Genomic DNA, 24,230 nt, shown 5'->3' with positions numbered 1-24,230 from the left:
CAGACAGGAGCTTCCCGCAACCCACAGAAAATCAGACAGCTCCATTTCTGTCACTTGGGAGCCCAGGTGGAGCAATCTCTTTGCTCCAGGGGCTTCTTTGAAAGGTGGGATGACCACACTTTTCCACTGATAGCATGTTTGATGAATTTTCTCACTTTGTGTATCTTGCCATAGGTGTACCAAAACTTTAAAAAAAAAAAAAAAAAAAAAAAAAAACAGGGCAGATTTGAGGACCAAATACTGTAATACAGTGAACTGAAGTGGCAAAATTTGTTACTGATGTGAATGAAGGAAACACTGAGGTACTCCACATAGGAGGATCCCACATAGCTGGACAGCTGAGCTGAAAGATAATTAACTTCAGTGTACAGCAGAAGAGCAATATCTGAAGTCAAAATCTCTGCAACATGAGTTTGTTTTGTATGTCACTTGAAGAAGAAATGACTTGTTAGCTGCACTTGTTTTGCTCAGATGACTGATATGAGTGGCTTCAAAAAACAACACATCACAGACATTACATCCCTGTAGATTGTGCACTATTGGTAAGATATTTTTTCCTCCTCTTACAAGACTTTCTGGATATTTTGCTGAATGGTTCTCCAAAGATATTGATATTGACAGTGAGTTATGTGAAAGCCTTTGCATTACAGTAAGCTCACGTTCTAGGCCAACAGTGGCTGGTAAACTCAAGGATGCTCCCAGCTGAATCTTCAGAGAATGTTTCTGCATCCTTTCTTCCTCTACAAGATTTGAGTTGAATTATTTCTACTGATTTGCAGCATAAGAATGTAAATAGAAGTGTAGTAATTTCAAAAACTTAATTTTTATTAACCCTGTGAAATTCCCAACATGTTTGACTTAATGTTTTGTTTTGTTTTTGTCTTTAAAGAATAAATATACAAAGGTAATAAGAAAACAGAAGATATTTTAAACATACACGCAGAAACTGTAAAGCATTAACGTGAATAGAAAGCTTGCAATAACTTAACGTTCATTCAACTGCTAACATTATATATCAAAAGAAGAATTTAAAATGTGCTGGTAGCTTTTTAAATGATGCTTTCCCTAGGAAAAACACTTTTTATTGTGTTTTGCTATCGTGAAGAGTTTGTGGTCCTTTTCTTTGCTTGTTTGATTCACTGGGAGAGGTGCCATCAGAAAGCTGATAACACATTTCAGGTAACTGTACTGAGAAAGTAAACATACTGACAACACAAGTTAGTGCATCCCGCTGAACAGTGGGATAAAATAGATAACAAACTATTATGCCCTTCCTTAGTTTTCAAGTACATTTAGCCACATCACAGGCAGACTACAGATAAGACAAGAAGGAATAACTACTGAACAGTATTTGTTCAGTACTGAACAGTACAAACCAGGCGCAGTCCACACAGACATCAGCTTTGGTGCTATAGTCAGATATTTAGGATTTTTAACTTTAATAATTATTACTAATAAGACCTGAAATAAAGAAAGAAGAATTTTTCAACTACTAAGCAGTAACAGCAAGCAGTATAGATGGCTTCAGCTCATGAAGAACTGTACAGATTTGGTACTTGAGATGGAAGCTCATTCTACAACTCAATCAAAAAGGTCACTGAAACAACTTTTCCTGAACTTACAGACTTGAACTGTTCTTTCATTTGTTACCATTACTTCAGTAGTTGGTAATTTAGCAAGGGAATACACCCTTCTGATCCTGCATGAAGAAAATTTGCTTATAAGGCAGGACTGTAACTGCATAATTTTTTAAATTGTTTTTACTCAGAACACCGCATCATTTTTTATGATTATGAAAAACAGAAAGCAGTACATCTTACAAATTTCAATCATCAGGGATCAATTCCAATTCAAGTTTCAATTTAGATCTTAAAGGAAAGGAACTTACCAGTTAGAGCGTACACTGTCTCATTTATGTAACTCATGGTGGTTTAGAAAGCTAGCAAGGCTTTTCTTAATATTAAAAGCAACAATGAAGGGAAGTGGTTAGTCAACTAGTTGGTTTTGTTATTCCCTCCCACTTCTTATAGCAGTCCATAACTCTGTGGGCTTATAAGTCAGTTTACCACCCTGGTTCCTCCCTTCACTTATTTGAAAGAGAAAAAAAATAAGAAAAAGAAAGATTAGACAGAAGTCTTCCTAGCAGCAGCTTTTTTCTCACTGTTGCTTTGAAATGAATGTGATAAACTGCAAGCCATTCTGCATTAGTGGGGATGAAAGAATAAACTAGTTGTATATATCATTAGCCAAGTTACCTAACAGAATTAATCCAGATCTTGGCACTCTTCCAAAATGCAATATTAAACCAAAGCAGGCAGGTCAGTGTTCTGAATTAAGACTAACTCTCTCTCAACCTGCAGTTAGCATTACTGCAGGGAGCATCACTGTGTGTCCTATGCTTGCAGCTGCCAGAAGGCAGAGATCACCGCCCATTAGCATCCAGCGCTCTCCCCAAGTTCCTGCTGAATCTCGCAGCTCCCGCCTCCCTCAGCAACCACTTGCTGATTACACTGATAAATCACGCACATCAGTGACAGAGTTTTACTTGTTAAATCTAAGGTTGGAAAGCAGACACATCAACTTCTCAAAGCAATGCTTCCCCAGAAGGGCAGTGAGTGCAATTCTCTCAGTCTCGTATTTTAACTGCTGAACAGGCATTTATACATCTGTACATGAAGACTGGATGTTATCTAACAACACAGTATTTTGTAATCACTTCGTAGGGTAAAAGAGGCCAAGAGTAATGAGATAGAAAACAGCTAAAAAGGGCACAACTGCATTTGAATTAGTACGTTCAATTTTTGTCTTAAAGCTACATTTCTACATACATTTTCGCATTTGAAGTGAAGAAGCATACAGAACAGGTAACAGCCTCATTCTTTGGAATTTATTTCAAATTCCAATTTCATTGCTGAGCCACAATTTTTTTTTTCTAGAATGTGAAGTTTTACACCGCTTGTAAAAGTAACTCTGAAAGAATGACCATAACATCAACTCCTTTAAAAACAATGAAAGATTTTCTACTTTTAGCATTAGTATTTGGAAAAAGAAAAAAAAGAAAAAAGAAAGAAAGAAGAAAGACATTTTCCTTTGTTTTTGTGCATGAGAATAACGTAAAACAGCTAGAGAGCTAAAGACAAATGGGTTAAAGCTAAGCCACAGAAATAGCCCTGGTTTATTTTTACATTTTGTGGTCTTGTGTTTTACTCTAAGCCTTCCTTTAGCATTTCTAAAGCACATCAAAGACTGAGCATCTAACAGCTCCATTTTTCAGGGGTTTCATCTACTTGAGATAAATCATAAAGTAGATGAAAGTTCAGTTTTCCTCCTCATCTTAGAACACTCTGAAAACTGGCACTTGAGCAAAGCCACAGGGAACTGCATCCCCTGGCCACATGCAGTACTCCAGCCAGCAGACTACAAAGCTGCCTGGTTTTTCTGCAGGGGTGACCCCATAACCACACAGCACAGATACTGACAGGCTTCACTTGTCTCTCACATTTCCTTTCTCCTGCACATAGGTAGAGATCATCCATGTAGCAAAATGGGGAACACCCAACAAGTGTCTGTCACAGCAGGACAATTATCATAGCATTTTGTTTCATCTTGCCTGTAAGGGCATTCAGCTGGATACTGCCAAGCACCATTAACTGTAGCTTGACAGTGAAAGAGACCTTACAAAATTTTAAGAAATTAATAGTGCTATTTATTTACTTAACAGGCTCTGTGGAACCACTTTTTCCTCTCCTCTCCTGTGAGGAGAATGAAGCAGGATCTGGCAAGAACAAGACTCTAGAACCTGGAGAAAAATTAACATGTGGCAGTTATGGAAAGGACATTGCCCAGGAGGAGTAAGAACATGGACCAGGAGATGCTACCTGGTTTTGAGACAACTTTCTGCTACAGTAAGCAACTTCACGTTCAGAAACAAGCCAGACTGTAGCTGCAAAGGGTCTCCCCATCTCCCTATTAAAAGACTGTTCAAGAATTTCATCTTCTTGATGGTAAAAATCACATATGGGATTTTCAACATGTGCTTACTCACAGCTGGTCTCTAAACATCTTCAGTTAACACTAAGCATGTCATCCTTTGGATTAAGAACAGTTTTTCTCACCCTTCTAAGGGCTGCAATGATGCAAAGAAATCTAAGTCTGATTTGGAGCAGTTTTGAGGGCTTTCCCCTACACTCTCTCAGGGAAGTTGGGTACTGTGTCTTCAGCTATGTTCCACAAGCCAAGAAAATGTCTCCCCTTAAGGCTTTTTAAACATTCTTTTTCAGTTCTGAAGGAATTACTACACCGCCTCATTCAAAAATCAAAGTTATTTTCATATTTTTAGCATGTACTGCAATATCCATGCACCATATTCACTTTGTGAAATGATCATTAAATCATTAACCATGCAATCAATTTTCCTCTTTGTGCCTTGAAATATTTGTCACTTTTTCACGTTCACTGAAGAGAGTAAAGTTTCACTTTACAGGTGAACTTGTTTCAACCTAGCTCTCTACAATATGTTCTTTAAAAATTCAAATTGAATGAGTTTATGTGGGGGTTTTGTGTGTGGTTTTTCTTGGGTTTTTTTTTGTTTGTTTGTTTTTAACTTTTCTATCCTCTCTATCCAGGCTGCATTGCCTTGTTATTTTCCAAGTGTTTGCCACATCTACTGCACAGACATTCATTTTCAAGTCAAATAATTAACAATTGTACTTCATCTACCTAAAAAGCTTAAAAAAAAAAAAACAAACAATATAACATTGTGCAAGGTGACAAATGGACAAGGTGGTTTGTTTGTTTCTTTAAAAAAGAAGAATGTAACTAAGTGTTAGGCACCTATACTAACAGCACAGCCTCAACAACTCTGTACTTTCATTTTCTACTACTGTTTAAATCATGGTGTAACGCTACTACAAACACCACTCTCATAAAAGGATTATCTACTCTGGATGATGCCAGCCCATTTAAGCATCTTTATATTTTTCCCTGATTTCCAGCTGGAGATGTTCCAGAAATTTCTATTGTGATGCATGAGAATGCTAACTATTGTCAGTTCTGGAATAGAACTCTGATTAACCAAAGGATAAGACTGTTAGCTGGTGCAGATTTGTGCTCCTTTACTGACTTCAGCAGAAGTATGTTGATTCAGCATTATCAACAAAGGAAAAGGAAGATGACCTTATATAGGTCTTTCACCTACTCACTAGTCAGTATAATATTTGGTAAACTTTTGGAATATTAATCCACCCAATTTAAGTCTAAATACGATAGGTAGGGTAGAATTTAACATAACAGTTCAGTTGGAAGGGACTTTGAGAGATCTTCCATTCCAACTGCTGGACCACTTCAGGACTGAAGAAATGTTAAAGCGTGTTATTGAGGGCATTCCCAAATGCCTGTTGAAAACAGACAGATGAAGGGCATCACCTCTCAAAGAAACCTGTCCATTAGTTCTGCAATTACCTTTTTCCAACTAAGCTTTTTCATAAATCCCCCCATAGCAATAAGGTCGGACTGGGTTATTTTTCAAGGTCACTTCCAACCCAAACCATTCTACCATTCTGTAATAATGGCCTACCTACCTTATCATCACATCCCACCTGCACACATTCAAGACACATTTATTCAAATAAGTCTATCCTGAGCCAACACTCCTATAAACACAAGAAGGCAGCTGTGCTTTATGTATGCTAACCCCAAAATAAAAAAACTACACCTAAAACTGCCTCCCAAAAGCAGCTCTCAGTCATTTCTCTAGCTACTCAATCAACAAGTTGTTATTCAAACATCCATGAAAAGGTTTCAACATTTTTTCCAAAAATCCACTAGCCCAGGATCTTTAGAATACATACGTAAAACTGCCAATCCTATTAGTATGCCTCTGTACCTGCTTACGTCTGTCTATAGCACAAAACAAGGCAGTTACTTAAACAGCAAGAACAAAGCTAATGCTATGGATTTCATCACATAAAGAGGATACTCCTTTCTTCTTTAGAAAAATCAACACGTAGCAGATAGTGAAAGGATTTGTTCTATTGAAATCTCAGCGTTCATTTGCAAACTAGCTTATTAAGAATGAGTAAGCTTAAAAACAGATAAAAGTTACCCCTTTGGAGGTAGTGCAGTAGCACTTCAGTAGTCACAATATATATAACTAATATCTATGTCTCGCATGTTTGCTGTGTGGCATCTGAGTATGCCACAAGTTTTGGTATAGTTAACTATGGTGTCTACTGCTCCATTCATTCTGCTTTTGCATGTGCAAACACTTTGGTGTTTGCTCACGTTTCTACTAGGTTAATATCACCACAGAATGAAAAATAGTTTTTTTTTTTTCATTTTGAAAAATAAAACAGGATAAAATAGGAAAAGTTTCAGTTTACATATTAAATATCTATTTTTACTGCAGTGTAACTATTAACTGTGCAAAGATAAAGCTATTTTCTAAAAAAAAATCATCCTTGCTCAGTTGAGAAATCATTACAGCTCTCTTTTCTATCTGAAATAAATATCTAAACCGCTCAAATCCCCATTTAGACCAGCTGTTACATATTGCTGAAATTCCTTGAGGAAGTGTAACTTTTACATATTTGGACAGTTTGTTTCATTTCCCTAAGCTATTTCTTTGCCTAAAGGGTGGGGAGAATAAAAATATATAGGGAAAAAAAACAACCGGCGGAATCTGAAAGACGGTGTTCATGAGAACAAAACAGAAATGGTGTCCTTTTAAAAATTGACCTTCAACTACTAAACAAAGTTACGGTCTACGCAACAGACTGGAAAAAACTCCCAATTCAGTTTTGCAATGCCCACTGTTTCACATCGCAATGTGTGAATAATGTCACCATGTAGTCATAGAGCCCTGAATTATGGGAATGTTTTTTTGAGAAAAAAAACTGTTCCAGTCTTCCTATTTCCATGTCTGGGCAGCACAGAATCATTCACGTGGCAGCAGAACCAACCCCAGCTGCACGCTTAACATTGAGGATTTTCTAACATCCAAACAATCCCGAACTCTAGCATACAAGACTATAAACAAGCACTAAATTAGATGAGAACCATCTTTATTTTGTTTCAGGTTAAACAAGTAGCCAATTTTCTTTAGAAAGATAATATAGTATTTTCAGAGAACAGAAAACAAACTTATCTTGTGTCTTGATCTATGCTAGAAGGGGCACTTTGAGCTGTTCCAGGATGGAGCCACTCCAAGATGGTTTTAGCATTATCCTCTCAAGGAGCAACAGCCACAAACAAGTGCCTCTCTACCTTCTTATGTTTTTTGTGTTCCACCATCAGAAAGGAAAACATTTTGTAGGTATTTGTTCTTATTTCTGACAGAAATTCTAAAGCTATTTTAGGATAAGCTCACTTTTTCATATAATGTCTTCTCTTATGATTCAGCATCCCATTATCTTTGACACTATGATCTGGGCCATTCTCCACAGTCGGTCTTAAATAAATAACAGATGACCAAAGCAACATGTGTCAAGCTGTCACAAAGGACTGCATATTTGAAATAAATCTCTTGAAGTGAGATGTACTGTTCATTTTAAAACATACCATTTTTGCAGATTAAGGTTCTTACATACACTTGTCAAAACACTCACAGATCACGGCACAAGCCCAAAGCACTGTGCTTTTCTTTCAAACATGCAGTGATGTTTCATTTGCAAAATGTTTATGCAATGAAAATCAGGTTTACATCTGTCCACAGGTATTTGGGTGTGAAACGGTAATATCACCTTTTGTAACATTTCTATTAACAACTCTTTGTTCTACTACATTTGCACGCACTTTGTATTCCATAATAGGTTCTAGACACTTCCTTTATTCTCAGCATGAAAGGAGACAAATGAAGCATTAAAGGCTGTTTATGATCCCACTGCTAAAAATGACTGCCACAGGATGCTAGGAGTGAAAAAAACTTGAAACAAGATTAGATCAGACAGGATGAGATCTTTTGCCCTTTTATTCTGCCCATTTCAGAGTAAGTAGCAGTAATGGAAGTGAGCCAAAATAACAGAATGTGCAAGTTAAATAGGATATAATTTCACACTCAAGACTAAACAATTTAAGGTAGATAAAAAATACTCAGGTTGACTTTCAGAACTTCTTAAATTTGCTTTATCTTCTAGATGACATACTGAAAATATAAAAGAGATAATACATTACAGATTTGGTATACTACTTACTTGTAGCGATACTTCAAAAAAGCTCAGTGATTTTTTTGTATTCACCTTTCGTTGCAGTTAAGGTTTCAATTTTTAACTTATGCATACCAGATACACCACTCCAATGTTTTAAAGAATCTAAAAATAGATCCTCAAATGTGAGTCAGGAGAGTTAAATAAAAGCAAAAACCCCTGGTCAATTTGAAGACTTAATATCATATATCAGGAAAGTCTACATTAACAGGAGGGAAAACTGATGCAGATGATAACAGGCTCCAACTTTTATTTTAGTGTGGGTGGAAAGAGAGATAAAGGAGAAGTGTTGCAGCACAGATTCTACAACTACTCTTCACCATGTTTTCAACATATGGCATTGATGTACAAAGCTACAAAGGAGGAGCATTTTGGATGCATCTTTTTTGAAATCATCATTTAAAAAAAAATGTATGCTAGCAACATTTCTATAGAGGAAACACCAAAGAGAACACTTATCAAAGAAAAGGATCTTCCACCTTTTTCCTAAAAAGGGTAGAGTGCATAATTTACAATGTCTCATTTTAGCCAAAAGAACTCAGCTGCACAAATCCATAACTGCCCAGATTTCTCAACTGGCTGGAGTGGTTAGTGATAGTTTTGTCTTTTTGCCAATAATTAACTTATTAAGTTTCTGGGCTGGATCTGAAATCCATACCAGTGTGAAATCCAGACATCCTCTGAATACTTATTTTGACAGAAAATGAAACTGAGCATACAGAGCAGCCGGAAACCAAGCATGTACCATAAGAATATATGGAACAGAACCTGCATATATGGAAAAAAAAACACTGATTTCTTGTTTGTTTTCTTTTTACTTCATCTTTTATAATTAGAAGACAACTCCTGATGCCAAATAGATAGTCATGCATTAAAATATTAACAGTTTAAAGACTACTCTATCTTGCAGGCTTCCTTTCTTTGGCTCTACTTTAGCTACGAAGATCACTATGGGTTCCTAGGAATCTAGCCTCCCTTTTCAGGGAATCGTAAATGCAAGAGCTCAAGTTACTATATTTATTTTGTCTTTCATACTTTCAGTGTCACAGAGAAGACATCTGAAAAAAAAAAAAGTGGAAAATCCCTGACAGGTTTTTTTCTTCATTTCTCCTAATTTCTCAGTAATTTTCTATTCCACTGCTGGAGCTGTCCCTTATTCCTTGTTTCTCTCAGCAACGTGGGTAGTTCATACAGACACTAATCAGATCAGGATGATTAACTAGAGACAGAGAGAAAAGAAAGATTAAAAAATATATATATGCTACTATTCAGAGATTACATGCCAAATGCTAGTTGAATTCTTCAAGCTCTCTTTGTTTTTTTTCTCCTAAATCCTGTACTCATCTCTTTTCTTGTATTTGTCTTCCTTTTCTGAAAGAGAAGTCCTGCAGAAACCCATCCTTCTTACAGAAAGCAAATGACAGCAAGTGGCATTTAGATTAGTTTGAAGTATAAGTGATTCAGAAAAAGAAGAAAAAAAGTTTACTCAAAAATCAAAGGAGAACCAATTTTTGCTTTGCAAAGACTGTCATATGGTCTAATATTTTGAAACTTACCTCCTGAAAAGTATTTTAGCTTACATAACCATTCTCAAAGCTTTCAGATGGCTTTAGATTGACCATGTAGAACTTGAGGAAAGGAGCAGCTCCATACAGATTTTACTTGGTATTATTTCAGGTTCTAGTTATCTAAATCTAATTCTGACATAATCTTCCAATCTCTTGTTTTGTTTTTCAGTATGATTTTTATGCTCTTCCATGAAACAGAGTGATATAATGGAAAATCCTAATCCTCAGAGCAGTACCTCAAATTGGGTTTGTTTTCCTACCTTAAAAAAAACCACCAACAACAAAATCAACTTTGCAATTCCCTGATGAAACAGCCTCTTCTCTCACATAACTAGCAATAGCACTAGAGTAAAGGGCCTCAGGGGGAGGTTCAGGTTGGATATTCGGAAAAATTTCTCCTCCAGAAGAGTACTCAGGAGCTGGAATGGGCTGCCCAAGGAGGTGGTTGAGTCACCATCCCCAGAGGCATTCAAAAAATGTTTACATGTTTTATTACAGGACATGGTTTAGTGAGGAAATATTGGTGGTAGGTGGACAGTTGGACTAGATGATCTTGGAGGTTTCTTCCAACCTTGGTGACCCTATGATTCTATGAAGCACTGAGAATTTTGAACTGTATTTCAAAAGAGTTTGTACTGGAATTGTTTACCTGTGTCTAAGCACACAATTAAATGCTTTCTCAAGTAACCTGAAAATGTGTTCTAATGTTTTCTTCATTTTTAGGTTTAACAAGAGATATCTGCATTTGGTTGCCAGCGTTTTTTAATAATACATAGTTACATCTTTCCTGTAAGAAGAAAAGGTCATGCAGTTACTGCTGTATGACCCTGCACGTCAGTGTGCAGTCTAATGTAAGAAGTGCCTATTAACTGTACTGTTACAGACTATAAAATGTGCACCTTTAAGGCAGTACAGCAATTTATCAGATATGATGCTTCTTTAAATAACTGTGATAGAAGAATGAGCATTAAACAACATTTAATGGCTGCATCTACATAAGACTGCATGGCACTACGCCACAGATCTTTCTCATCTTAAATTTATATTTAGATCTGTAATTTCTTTTATCTGTATACCAATTTCTCATTGTTACAGTACATATGCTCTTCCTCAAAATAACTTGCTATTTTTGTACTATTACTCAGCTGCATACTTCCACAAAGCTGCAAGTGTTACTTCAGATAAATTCAGAGGTTTTTTGGCTAGTTTCCATGTTACTTTAGTGACAGAAAAGAGTACCTGAAAGAGTACAAAGACTGAATCTGCTTTGAGTGAGTGCAGCGAAACCAGTTGTTTATCAGTCCCCAGTCAACTGATGGGACAGCAGAGATGAAAAAGGAGAAAGTCTTGCATGTTCTCCCCCATCAGAAATCCTTCAAACTGGAACAGTATCATATTTTATCTCCTGGTATCTAATGGCCTTTTTTTTTTTTTTTTTTTTTTGGTATTATGAATGTTTCTGAATGAAAAACAGTAGCTGCCCAAGTTGTATGATTATGAAAAAAAAAAAAGAATGCCTAACATTCAAAACATGAGATTTGTAAACAATTTTGTTATGTAAGAATTTTTCCAAATCATTGATTCCAGCACACATTCAGTGACAGGAACTTAAATTTCTAATGTTTTAGGTAAATTCAAAGACTGCATAACATCTTATAGCAGTTTGTAAGATAATGATAACGTAACAACCTTACTACTTATTGTCTCTTTCTTTTCTCTACAGAATTAAATGTATATATACATTGACGGTCTACTTCCCCATTTTGATCACTGTAATAGATTTGAATTTGACAAATATAAAATAAGAATTTAGCATGATTCAACTAGCTACAGTATCAAATTTTTTTCCATTCAGGATATGTTCACATTTCCTACCAACTATATATTTTCTAGTCTATTCTAGAAAACATTTTGTGGAGCTCAATCACATCAAGTAATACATCCTGAAGCAAAATATCTCTTTTGTTCAATCACATTGTTCACACATGGTCAACCCAATACTAATAAATGCTAATGCCTATTTGAATTTCTTGTACTAATACAGTCTATATAACAACAAAATTATTATACGGTCATGTGATTAGCTTCTCATCTAAAAAAAAATTAGATAAAACCAACCTATTCTATATATTAAACTAATTTTTACCCAAGTAATTTATTAACTTCAGATTTTATGATGTTCAATCTAAAAAGAGCTTGCTAAACTCAATGACTTTAGTCTATATTCCTCTGTAAGCTTATCTTTAAGCATGCTACTTAATCGATCTACATGTTTTGAATAAGTGGCCATTAAATAACCAGGAAGTTTTAATACTAGACCAGGCTGCCCAGGGCCCCATCCAACCTGGCCTTGAACACCTCCAGAGACACCCTCAGAGATGATAATTATTACCCAAGAATATGTTACCCTAAACTGTTTGTGACTGTAAGTTAAGCTGTTGGTGCCTAAATGAGTTTCTGGAACCCATAGAATCTTTTGACTTGGAAGGGACCCCCTTAAAGACCATCAGGTTGCTCAGTGCCCCCTCCAGCCTGACCTTGACTGCTTCCAAGGACAAAGCATCCACTTTCTCCCTGGGGAATCCATTCCAGTGCTTCACCACCTTTACTGCAAAAATTCCCTCCTTATATCCAATCTAAATCTCCCCTCTTATTTTGAAACCTTGGCCTATCACAGCAGACCCTAATAAAGAGTCTATCCTCTTCCTTCTTATAGCCCCTTATTAGACAAAGCCACTGTCACGTCTCCCCAGAGCCTTCTCTTCTCCAGGCTGAACAGCCCCAGCTCCCTTAGCCTGTCCTCATAGACGAGACATTCCATTCCTTGGATCATTTTTGTGGACCTCCTTTGCATGTGCTTCAACAGGTCCACATCTCTCCTGTGCTGAGGACTCCATATCTGAACACAGTACTCTGGGTGACGTCTCACCTGAGCACAGAGCAGATTTCTACTTGTATTGCCCTCTCAACATTATCTATCCTCTAAGCCCTATTTGCAGTTTTCTGTATTTGCTTCATGGTTCCTAAGGCTGATACACAAATGCTGAGGAGGAAGCTGGGCCTGCTCACCCTCAAGTCTCAAAACATATTGCCCTTCGGTTTTCACTTTTCCATGCCCTACTGCATTCCACATGCTACTGTGAAGTAAATTACCCAGTTTACATAAACTAGTGGAACAAAAGCAAAACATGTAACTGGCATGCTGCTTTAGTCAACAGAAATCCTCTTACTTACCAAGATAAACTCTACTTCTACCCCCACAGTTTATCTGCTTGAGAGCCTGATTAATACCTCGCCCCACAATCCAGCTGGGTCATCATCACTTAATCATTATCATTAACCCCCCTACAGCCACACAAACCTTCAGCATTCTATGCTGCTCCTTAACAAGCTACTCACATTTGGAAGCTAGCAGGTTCCATATTCAGAGAAGCATAATAAAAATCACAAACTGAAGAGTAAAGCCAATTCTCCTGAAGACATTCTTTAATACTGTTGGCTTGCAGATTATATAATGCTAATGGAGAGTTAGAAATCAACAAAAATAACATGTAACAGCAACAGTAAATCATTAGACGATGTTTAAGACTGTATTCATAAGCAGACATCTAGGGAAAAGTACAAATAGGACATAGATGATACTTTAACTCTTTCTAAACTTCTTTACAGCTGTCATTCATCCTTAATTATAAGGCAGCGCCATATTACCAGCGAACTTTCCTGCATTACAACTCATTCCCTTCTTAACATTAAACTGCCAAACAGCAGAGGTCTCAGTAGAGACCCCTGCAGGATTCTCCCATATTTACCACATCCGACCATTTATTTCTGCCTATTTCCTACCTTCATCCAGCTTCTCATCCTATCTATCTCACTAATACACAACTTTTCCTCATATACCAGATTTCCTTAAAAACCTTCAATGCTGCATTTCACAACAAAAAACTTGAGAAGCCAGAGACTATGCTGTCCAAGCTACCCTCATCCACAGGACTGCTGAACCCCTGAAAAAGGTTTAAGACTTTATTAAGGTGAGGTCATTTTTTTGTCATGGTTGTTCCAGAGTGCATCTTTTTTTTTAGCTAGGCGTCCTCTATTCTGCTCTTCCTTACAGTCTCTGGTGAGTTGTGCAGTATAAAAAAGACTTTTCTGTGCTTCATGGAGTCACTTCTTCATTGAGATGAAGCTGCACCAGTCCACAGCAAAGTTCATTGCTGGGCTTATTTGTGCTAACTGAAAACCTGAAGACTGCCATCTGAAATGTTTGTTTGGTCAACATCATAATGCAAAATACATCAAGAAACAAAACGTTTCATGCATTTAAATTATCAGAAAATAAAACTACAAGAATTATTTGAATCATTGGTCAAGTTAAATGCCTGGAATTGCATTATCCAACCTTCCTATAGCTGATTCCCTGTCAACTTCTCCAGCTTTGTTGGATCTCTGAAATTCTGAAAACCTCAGAAAAACTTCTGGATTTTTATAAAACACCACTTTGAGCTCTTTTAGTTACGTCAGGCATCTCTTACATCATTAAAAAAAAAAAATCACAGTGATTCTATATGTTTCAAAAGAAAAAGTAATTTAAAAGAAATACTTTAGGCATTAAATTTCTTCTTAAGGAAAGCTTCTTTCTCACAGTTCACAATGAAATAACACAGGAACTTGTCACCTACAAAATTCAGTAGATGCTGAAACGATACCCATTTAAAATGCAAAGAAATATTAGGGGTTTGAATAACACACTTACTGGTAAAATGTGAATATCTTTAAGTGTGTGTTTTTACATTTCAAGCCAGATTTTGTTTTCCAGCAACAAGAGAAGTAATTTTTTTACATTCATACTCAGGCTGCTGCCATATAACCTTGATCACGGTTGTTAGCTTGTGTAAGTAAGTCTTGCTTTTTTTTTTTTTTTGCAAGAGTCAACCAAGTATGGTAGAGAAACAGAATCCAGAATTTTGAGCTGTCACTAGGAATATTATTAAACTCAGTGAACATAATAAGTAATTATATTCTTCAAGCACCCAGGAGATGTTCTGAATACATGTATAAGAAGTATTTAACAATTTAAATGTAAAAAGGGTAAATTCTCCAGTATATTGAAATAGAAATATATAATACGTAAAAGATATGGAAACTCAAGTCCAATAAAGCCATTTTCAGCAAAGTTACTTTAATTTATTCAGGATTGCATAGCAAAGATGGCAATAACAGTGCCTTCCAGTAGGATAGAAACCTCATAGTACAATAGCAGATAAAAAAAAAAATAAAGAAGAATTTGCTCACCCCTTCCAATGACCAGTAACAGCCCAAGAGGAATGTGATTACTATCCAGAAAGATAATACTCCCTCAGATCTTAACCCTTAAAGGAGGGCGAGGAGGAGTGACCTTCTGGTCACTCACATACATTGCTCGCACCTGAGCTCCCTGAGTTAGCCATGCCTTCTCACTTGGTGCTCAACCACTGGTTCCACTGCAAGGATAAATCTTTTGAACACATACAGAGTGCAGATGATTTGAATAAGACTTAAATATAATTGTTATGAAATGGGGGAATTGAGATTGTGTGGCACCTTGGAAAAGAGATATTCTAAGCATACAGATATCAAATAAGCACTGACAAGGGTCAGTATAACATGGAACACCCACAATGCCTGCCTCTTTCAACACATGCATGACATAAACAATTCAAGTAACTGTAAAGCTGATGTTCAGAGCAAGATCATTAACAAGGTCTTACACAGATTTTCAAATTGAGATATCAACGTTAATTCAGATGACAATATTACTTTGCGTTCAAATACAATAGAGGGGGGTAAAACAAAAGGATACAACAAAAGCAGTTTATAAATATCATGGTTCCAGTGTATCTCTCAAAGACACACTTCCAAGAAAATGCAAATAGCTCTACAGAATTTAGAAAATCATGTTCATTAAAAGCAGGTAAAGGCTTTTAATGATATACAATCATTATATATATTGATCAACAATCATTGTATATAATGATATACAATGAAGCCCACCTTGGGAAATGGAAAAGAAGTATCTGGACCATACATAGTCCCAGTGAAACAGGCACCTCAGGGCACGCCCAGATATTCCAAGGCCTGGGCTATATCTATTATGACAGTGAGAATGCTTCTTCCTGAGCGCTTAAGCTTGACTTCCTCTTGACGAAACATAGGAAAACTCAGCAGCTCTTGGTACTTACTGACTATTCTACAATTTATTCAGATCATGAATTACAAACAACCAGTTTAAGTGACTTGGGACAATTTCATACTCAAAGTATTACACAGAGTAATTTTACTGGCTTCAGTATGACATTACTGTGGATTTCCTTATGCAATAAGAACCAAACTTGGATAAATAAATGTTTATGCTTAGTGTAAAATTATGAGTTTAGAATGGGAAAAAAAACCAACCATGTACAACAATACTTTTAGAAATTTCAGCCTAAATTAACAAGATGTTCTGAGCAACAGCAAAATATGTTAAAATAATTCAGACTTCCTTTCAAAGAAGAGTGGTCAGACCAGCTAAACTCCATTATGGATATTCAATCAGGATTACATTAATTCCATGCAGCTTAGTTCACATCCAAAATAAATTAAGATAAATTAAATTATGGCAACTGTAATTTTGAACGCATGTTGAACAAGGATTTAATACAATTTAGCTAATCCACTTCAATTTATAATTCTAGTTACTGCAGATTAATTTTTTGAATGTCCTTGTGTAAACAAGCACAACGATCTTAGAAATGGTATGTAGAAGGGCCTGGATAGTTTTAAGAGCACAATCCATACTTATGTAAGACCACTTATAAAAAGTATTAGCCTTTGCAGTTTTGTTTTGTTTTTTTCTTTTTCCTGCTTAATTCTATTTTTAAAAAGCGTATTTGCATCTAAATTATTAGGTTTGAAATAAAGAATTTCTCTTTTCTGGTGGTGGTGCTAAAACAGGGACAAAGGTGTATTTTTAGATTAATACTAAAAGAAATCTCAGAGGGAGATTTCCAGCTAAATCCAGTAACAATCATAATAATCAGACACTCCTGCATTCATTTCTATTTTTGTAAAGGAAATTAATTATTTTCTGAAATAACACAATTTTTTCTTAAAATCTGAGAAGAAGTAATGCATTATGTGAAATCATTTTGCTATTTTCAGTGTTTATGTACCTTATCTCTATATAGACATAAGCCAATCCCAGACATAACAAAGCAATATGTGTAATTTAGTTTCACATACAAACTCAAGCAGGTAGTAAAATAGTCTAAAATTACCCACTGCTCACAGAAAATGCCAAGCCCACGTTGTTTGTAATAATTCTCAGGCTGTACACAGCATGAAGGAAGGAGGAACATAATTGTCACCTAAATACAAAAGCCTATGGACATTAGGTGGCTGACAAACACTCTGCTGAAGCCATGTTTGAAGAATTAATGTGAGGCTGTTCTACACCAGCACAAAGAAGAATCCTGAATGGATAACCAAACACTTGAAGCTATTGAGTATTTCTCAGTAAGCAAATCTATAATTTCTTAAATTTGGAAATGAGCTTATTTAATTTGGTTAATAAGAAATCTTGCAAAAACACAAAGCTAGGGCAACGCTGCCTCCCACTTGTGTGCTCACTTGTGTATCATCAGGGCCTTTTCACAAGTCTGATCCCCAAAAGGCTGTGCATCATGCCGCTCTTCAGTCAAGATGTACCAGGTTAGTAAATATTTAAGCTAGTATACAGTCTAATACTTAAACTACTGGTATGGTCCAATTGCTGTAATAGCCTGAAGTGCATCCAGAGAAGGTATGTCAGGTGGTAAAATGCTCAGGGATCTCCAGATATAAGCCCTGAATAAAGAGCAATAAGGGAAAGCAGCCTCTTATCCTTGCATGACTTTCTGCTGAGTGCATCTCAGCCTACATCTTGCTGTGGTCCACCTTAGACATGGACTTACACAAAATCTAAATATGTTTCAAACAGCTGAGAATCAACGTAATCCCAAGTTATTTCAAATTTTTAAATAAATTCTTTTTTTTTCAGCACAAAAGAAGTATGCTAAGAACATGAGAACAAGTAAATTTTGTGCTAGAATGTCTTTTACATGTGGCACAGGAAAAGAAACTTGAACCTTAAAAATGTTGCAATCACCAAATCAAAAGTCAATTATTTGCTTTAAATTGGGTGACAGTAGTAGATATGCAATGCATTATTTCTCTTTTCTAGTAGATTCTTAATAGAGGAAATGCTAAAATCTCAACCTAAGAGCTCAAGGAATCACATTTCCACTTCCTTGTTCTCCTAATTAGGAGTCAGTCATATTTATCCTATGGTAGATAAGACTGGGAACCATTTCTAGGTCAAAGACAAAATATTAAAGTGAGGAAGCCTGGAACAATCAAGTCATCACAGAGGTTTTTGTTTGTTTGTTTGTTTGTTTTTTTGGTTGTTTTTTTTTTGCTATAGCTGGGATGATCTAAATCCAGACATTCATCTGCTTAAGACTGCGTGTCATGTATACAGCTACTCAAAAATTCATCTGCACAGCTTTATCTCTTCTCCTGTCAAAAACTAGTAAATTCCTATAATTTGATTTCAACCTAAAACATTTTAGAACCTGAGTATAAGTGTTACTATTTTAAGATCCACTTGTAAATTGAACTTGCAATCATGCTCAGGCATGGAAAGATTTTCAAATTCTTAAATCTCTGCTTGTTTCAGCCAATGATCAAATAGACCAAACAAGTGCAATTAAAGAAGAAGTAAATAAATCTAAATGAACAATTTTAAAAGCACTTTTGAAAGTTATTTTCATGCTGAAATACTTTCAAAAAACCTGTAACTTAACATTGTGCCTGATATCATTTAGTATAAAAAATTACAGGCCACAAAAAGACTGATAAATCTATTTCTCACAGTTAAAAAAAAAATAACCTCATGACTCATGAGTATGACAGGTGCAAAAGAATTAAATGGCAAGGAGAGAAAACCACACTTACAATTTCAGACAGCTTTGCATTGCAGTTATACATAAATATAAATATTTAGGGGAAAAAAAAGGATTCCTACCCAACCATCTCTGAGCTAGTTCAGGTAGCTACTGCTCCCTTCAGAAGTAGGCTGGAATTCTTGAGTGGTTTCTCATAAGAGATTTAAGTTTATACAATGATGACAATCTGTATGGTAGGCATTGATGTGGAGGAATTCTGGGAGGTCAGGTTAAGAGAAGTTCTTACTGAACATAAAGAAAAAGGTATGGAAGAAAAGGCATTCCATTCAGAAAATGTAAGTATACATTTAATTAAAGCAAAGTGGGCCAAGGCTGGGAAAAAAATAAAAAATAAAAAATAATAATAACGACAAACAAAAGAACATGAAGATCTCAGTCCAGTTATCAAGGAAAAAAAATAAAAAAAAGGGTGGGGGACAAATAAGGAGACATTTTATCACTCAACATGACTTCTTCATGTCAGCTGTATGTGATTTCTTTCAGCTTCCAGTGAAGTAAGCACCTCAACCAATGCTTGTTTTCAGAGGTGTTCCTATATGCCAAAATTCAGTTCTGGATCTTCTGTATTTTTGGATTTTATGTTTTCATCTGCTAAAAACCTGATCACAGCTTTTTAGGATTGTATAGCTTGGCTTTGCTAAAACAATTCATAAAAGAGGCTGCTTCTTGAAATATATTCCATTTCCTTCACCAGGTTTTCATGTAAACACTAGCCTAGTTTGATAAGTGCTGTATTAAACAGCAACTTAGACACACATGGATAGAATTACCTGGAGGCTGTGCTCATTTCACATTGTGCTCCCCCAGAAGTAAACTTGTAGACCTTGTAAATAGAGCAAACATGCTTCTGCATGGTGAGATAGTCACATTCAAGCCCTTTCTTGCCAAGCAGGGTTCCCTCTCCCACACTGTTCCACATCAGATAAAATAGACTTGAGCTTCAGTTTCTCACTTCCTGGACTTCTAACTTGTCTGATGACAGGTCCCCAGAAGCAAGACCATGTATCATTATGACACACATTTTGTATAGTACTTTACTCCTACAAACTTACTCAGTTAAGTCCCATCGATCATTACGCCATCAACTTCATTTCAGCCATTCTCGCTTTGATTTCAGTAGGATTATTCCCAGAGTAAAAAAGTTGTTGTACAAAGATGTATAGTCATAATCTAGTTCCTACCAAATACAGCCATGAGCAGTTATTGTGCATGCCCCTGACTGCAGCATTATGTAACCTTCCTTTGGCTTACCCGTCTGGAGAAATATTAAAATAAATTAACATTTTACTGGTTCTCTAATTGGAAGCGTCTGTTTGAAACAAATATGTTTATCAAACAGTTTGACTGGGAAAATACATTACTGTAGCTGTAGTTACCCAAATTACATGCTGTCTAAAGCAAAAAGGGCAAAAGCCATCTGGCTCTTATAACTTACATTTTCTAGACAGCTTGCAGCTGGTTCTGATTAAGCAGCATCTCAGTACTCCCAGAGATCTATTTTTAACTCCACAGGTTTATTTTTAGGGCTCACACATCTCAGGCACATGATGTTTACATTAATAAGTGAACAACCGCCTACAGTTAAGAAAAGCTTTGTGCAATTCTTGTGGCAAAGTCACTGCACAACATGGATGGATGGATGGATGAATAAAACATCATGTGCACTAATTAAAGAGACCTTGCCCACCTCCGATCTCTCTGTAGGACTGCAGAAAGCATCTCTACAGAGCTTGACTGGCAGGAAGGAGAAGAAGGTGCTAGACAACAGGCTGATTTGCTACAGAAATAGCATTCTCCTCTCATGTCCTAGTGGTAGAGCGCATGCATCCAACTGCTCCATAAGAAAATCTCTTTCTTTTCCCAATGGAATCTGTAGATGGACGAGACAGCTCATCTCTGTATGCTGTGCAATCAAATGTATTAAGTAGTGTAAACATTGTCCCCACCCTCTAAGAACATTAATATTGAACAAGAAAAAAGTGGATGATTCAGAATGACTGTAAGCTTCTTCTAAAGATCTGCAGCTGTCAAAACCATGAATACTGCAAGCCCAGGAAGTACTGGAAAGCCTATTTGTAGATATACATGCACAGAAATGCACATGCAATTTACACATGATTTTTTTTTGATTGTAATATACCAGGTCTTTCCTGTACAATTAAACCCTGTCACAAGGATATAAAATGTACACACCTGAAAGGTTCAAGGGAGAACATAGGATATTTTTGGTTCATTTTTCACTTGATCAGTTGAGAGTTCCTTATATTGCTGAAAGAACTGTATTACTAAATTCCCTTGTACAGACAGAACTGCACCCACAAGACAGCCACCACAGTCATTCTTTGGTGTCTCCCTGCCCTCTGCAAGTCTATAGGTACTCCTAAATAGTTGATTGATATCAAAACATTATTTTTCATCTGTCACAACTTCCTTAGATGCTAATGGATTAAGTAGAGCACATGGGACTTTCTTGCATTTTCAGCTAGGGAGAGCAAGTAGAGTCGTCAACTGTATCCAAGCAAAATGCATATTCTAATATAACAGTTTGAGAAGGTAAAAGACCAATGAAGTCACAGAAATAACATGAGGGAAAATTGATGCAGTCATTTCATACAGGGACATTATGTTCTGAGAAAAAAAGTGGACAGAAGATACAGAGCACTCAGAGGCAATTTCAAGATTACCCCATCCTAGCTTACACTTTCTTGAAAATATGTCCACAAAAGCTTGTCCGGGGCAAATTCTGAATGTTTTGATGCAGAAAAAAGGAGATTTACCAGTATCTCAGACATCTTTTGAGCAATACAGAAGAGCTGTCGGCACTCACGGCAGCTTCTGAGAGCTGAGTCAGGAATATCTAAATGAGCTGTATTCACTTGACCTCACTGAAGATACACTTCAAGGCTAGAGGAACAACTGCAAGTACCCGGGGGGAAGCTGTGAAAAATATCTGATGTCTGTTCTCTTCATGTAGCCTAGAGAGCCTTTATTGCAGAGTGCTGTCTCAAAATGCTGCTGCCTCAAAATGCAGGCTAGTTGTATTTTATTTCTTTATTTTAAAGCAGAGGTTCTGCTCAGCTCCTATTAAATAGCTGCTGCTGAAATACATTGCTGGCATCATTATTCAGACTCAACTCCCTCTATTCTTAATGAGAAGATTCCAATTAAGTGGAAATAGCACATAGGCTGCATCTTATAACAAGACAAAGGATTGCTAATGCTGTTCCAGAGTTAGAAAGCTGACTGTTGAAACGATTAACATCATTTTGCACCTCTGACTGGGACATTATGTGATTCACAGAACAGTGAGAATACACAATAATTAACAGGTCTACATACTTATAGAAAACATAGTTTTCCTCTACCATGCCCCAGATAAGTAAACCTTCATAATTTTCCGTTCAGATCATTCCCCATTGCTCAGCATAGCAAGAATTACAAATAAAGACAATGTGAAACATCCATATATGTATCACATAGACATTTCGTTTTGAAAAGCCTATATCTCATGTCTGCAGAGAACAGATGTAGCTGAATATATTAGTATGTAGAGGGAGACAGATGTGAGCATCTGTCATCTTCATCACTTGTGCCATAGCCAAGTCCTACAAACCAAATGGGGAGGGACACAGAACCTGGTTAATATATAATATAGACACTTGTGAACGACTATATCTGCAAATTAGGGGCTATTAAGCAATGAGAAAATAAACTCTTCATGCACTCCTGTATAAGATAACTCTTCCCCCGATTTTTATTGTCCACATACAGATTCTGAATAGAAACAACTCAAGTATCAAGGTCAGACAGACCACTGCACTGAAGTGACACTATCAAGAAATCACATTTCTTTGCCTATAGAATGCTTTAGAGGAAGTTTCATGAATCAACTGTTATGATGTAATTTCAGAAAGAAGAAAGCTGTCTCAGAAGGACTAGATATGAAGAACATTTGTGCAGTTTAAAGCAAAACCAAAAAAATCAATATACAATAACTGCAGATAAAAGAAAGTTGGGACAGTTACAAACATTTTAGAAAAAAAAAAAAGGATTAGAATTCTAATTATCCTAATAAGGGAGGTGGAGAGTCAAAATAAATAACATGAAATACAAAGGAAAATAAAAAGCACTATATTTTGGGTAGAAACGAAAACAATGAGTAAAAATAATAATAATCAAACAAAAATCAGAAATAAAAAGCAACATGCAGAAGAGTGGACAATAGTAACCCTGATCCCCCTTCTACGATATACTGCACTAAAATTTATAGTAGCCAATAGTAAAAAGCTATTCAAAGAACAGGCAACTCTCCAAAATACCATTAAGAGTGGAAGGTATTGATGCAAGGTAAAGATTTCCGGGTTTTTTTTCAGTATCACTACCTGGAAGAAGATGCCCATTTTTAGGCAGCAAACGGAGAACCTAAGAGATAAAACTGAAAAATACTACAAGTCTTAGTAGTATGATCTATGTCAAAAGATTAAAGAAATGAACCCAGCAAAGAGGAGACTGAAAAGAAACACGAGCAAACCCTAGGAAAATAATGCTGAAGAAATGTGGAGGCAAAAAGGGTAGTAGCAACCACTAGTTCTCAAGTCTGCAGACTGATCACTAGTTAAATGCAATTTGTGACAAAGGACACTGGTTTGGAATTGAGAAATACTAATATGACTTGGTGCTCTGTTTTCATAGAAACTGTCTCTGAGTTGAGCCAAAAGCTCCTAACATCCCATATTCATTGAAAGGAGTTTTGCCAAATAATCTCAGGTTGCCTTCCTTTCTGCCAGAATTCCCAGCCAGAAGCCAGTACCTCCAGCACACCACATTACAGCACCAGAGACTACAGGCCTCTCCAGAATTTGGTTTAGCCCTAGGACTCCTGACAGCTGCCCAGCTAAAACGTTTCTGACAGGTTTTGTCACAACTTAGCACACACACAGAATAGGCATTATCTAGGGATTACATGACTTCAAAATCCTTTCCCTCTCCAACATGAGCAACAGTCCAAAATAAGATATTTATTTTATTAATCTATTTCAGACCACAGTAAACTTTGAAAAAAAATCTTAGAGTTTACAAATCTTGTATGCCTAAACTGCAGTGTATGAAGAATAAGACAGTTGTGTTTCCAGGTATAATGACACATAGAATCAGGTCATCAAGAGGGATTCTGGAATCCATACTACTGTCAATTTTTAAGACAGGTGTTCGCCTAGCATCCCCAGGGATGATCAAGGGTTTTTAAAACATGTCTTGAGATAAGTTCAAACCACAAATTCCATTCATTCGGCAGAGCCTGGATCCAGCCCACAAATCACACAGAACAAAATACTGTCTTAAGTTTGGTCCCTTTAGACTTTCAGTTTCAATATGCTACAAAGCAGTACTTAATTTCTAGATTAACATATTTCACAGACTATAACATTTCAGAGTTTGAA

The 24,230-nt window shown here is 36.4% G+C and overlaps 1 protein-coding gene across 5 annotated transcripts in view; it reads right to left on the bottom strand.

The window, feature by feature from the left end:
* HDAC9 (histone deacetylase 9) overlaps positions 1-24,230 on the bottom strand; it is a 450,242-nt gene that overhangs the window by 380,719 nt on the left and 45,293 nt on the right. For 2 of the 5 annotated variants that reach the window (XM_046922305.1, XM_015281421.4), the window contains exon 1: positions 1,889-1,971. The exons of the other annotated variants lie outside the window; for them this stretch is intronic. In XM_046922305.1, coding sequence (XP_046778261.1) covers positions 1,889-1,925 — 37 coding nt within the window. In that variant the 5' untranslated portion in view covers positions 1,926-1,971. Of the gene's footprint in view, positions 1-1,888; positions 1,972-24,230 lie in introns of those variants that run through there. 5 annotated transcript variants of the gene reach the window in all.

Source organism: Gallus gallus, chromosome 2 (assembly GCF_016699485.2).
Source record: "Gallus gallus isolate bGalGal1 chromosome 2, bGalGal1.mat.broiler.GRCg7b, whole genome shotgun sequence".
Lineage (NCBI taxonomy): Eukaryota > Metazoa > Chordata > Aves > Galliformes > Phasianidae > Gallus > Gallus gallus.
This window is presented reverse-complemented; position numbering and strand designations above follow the sequence as displayed.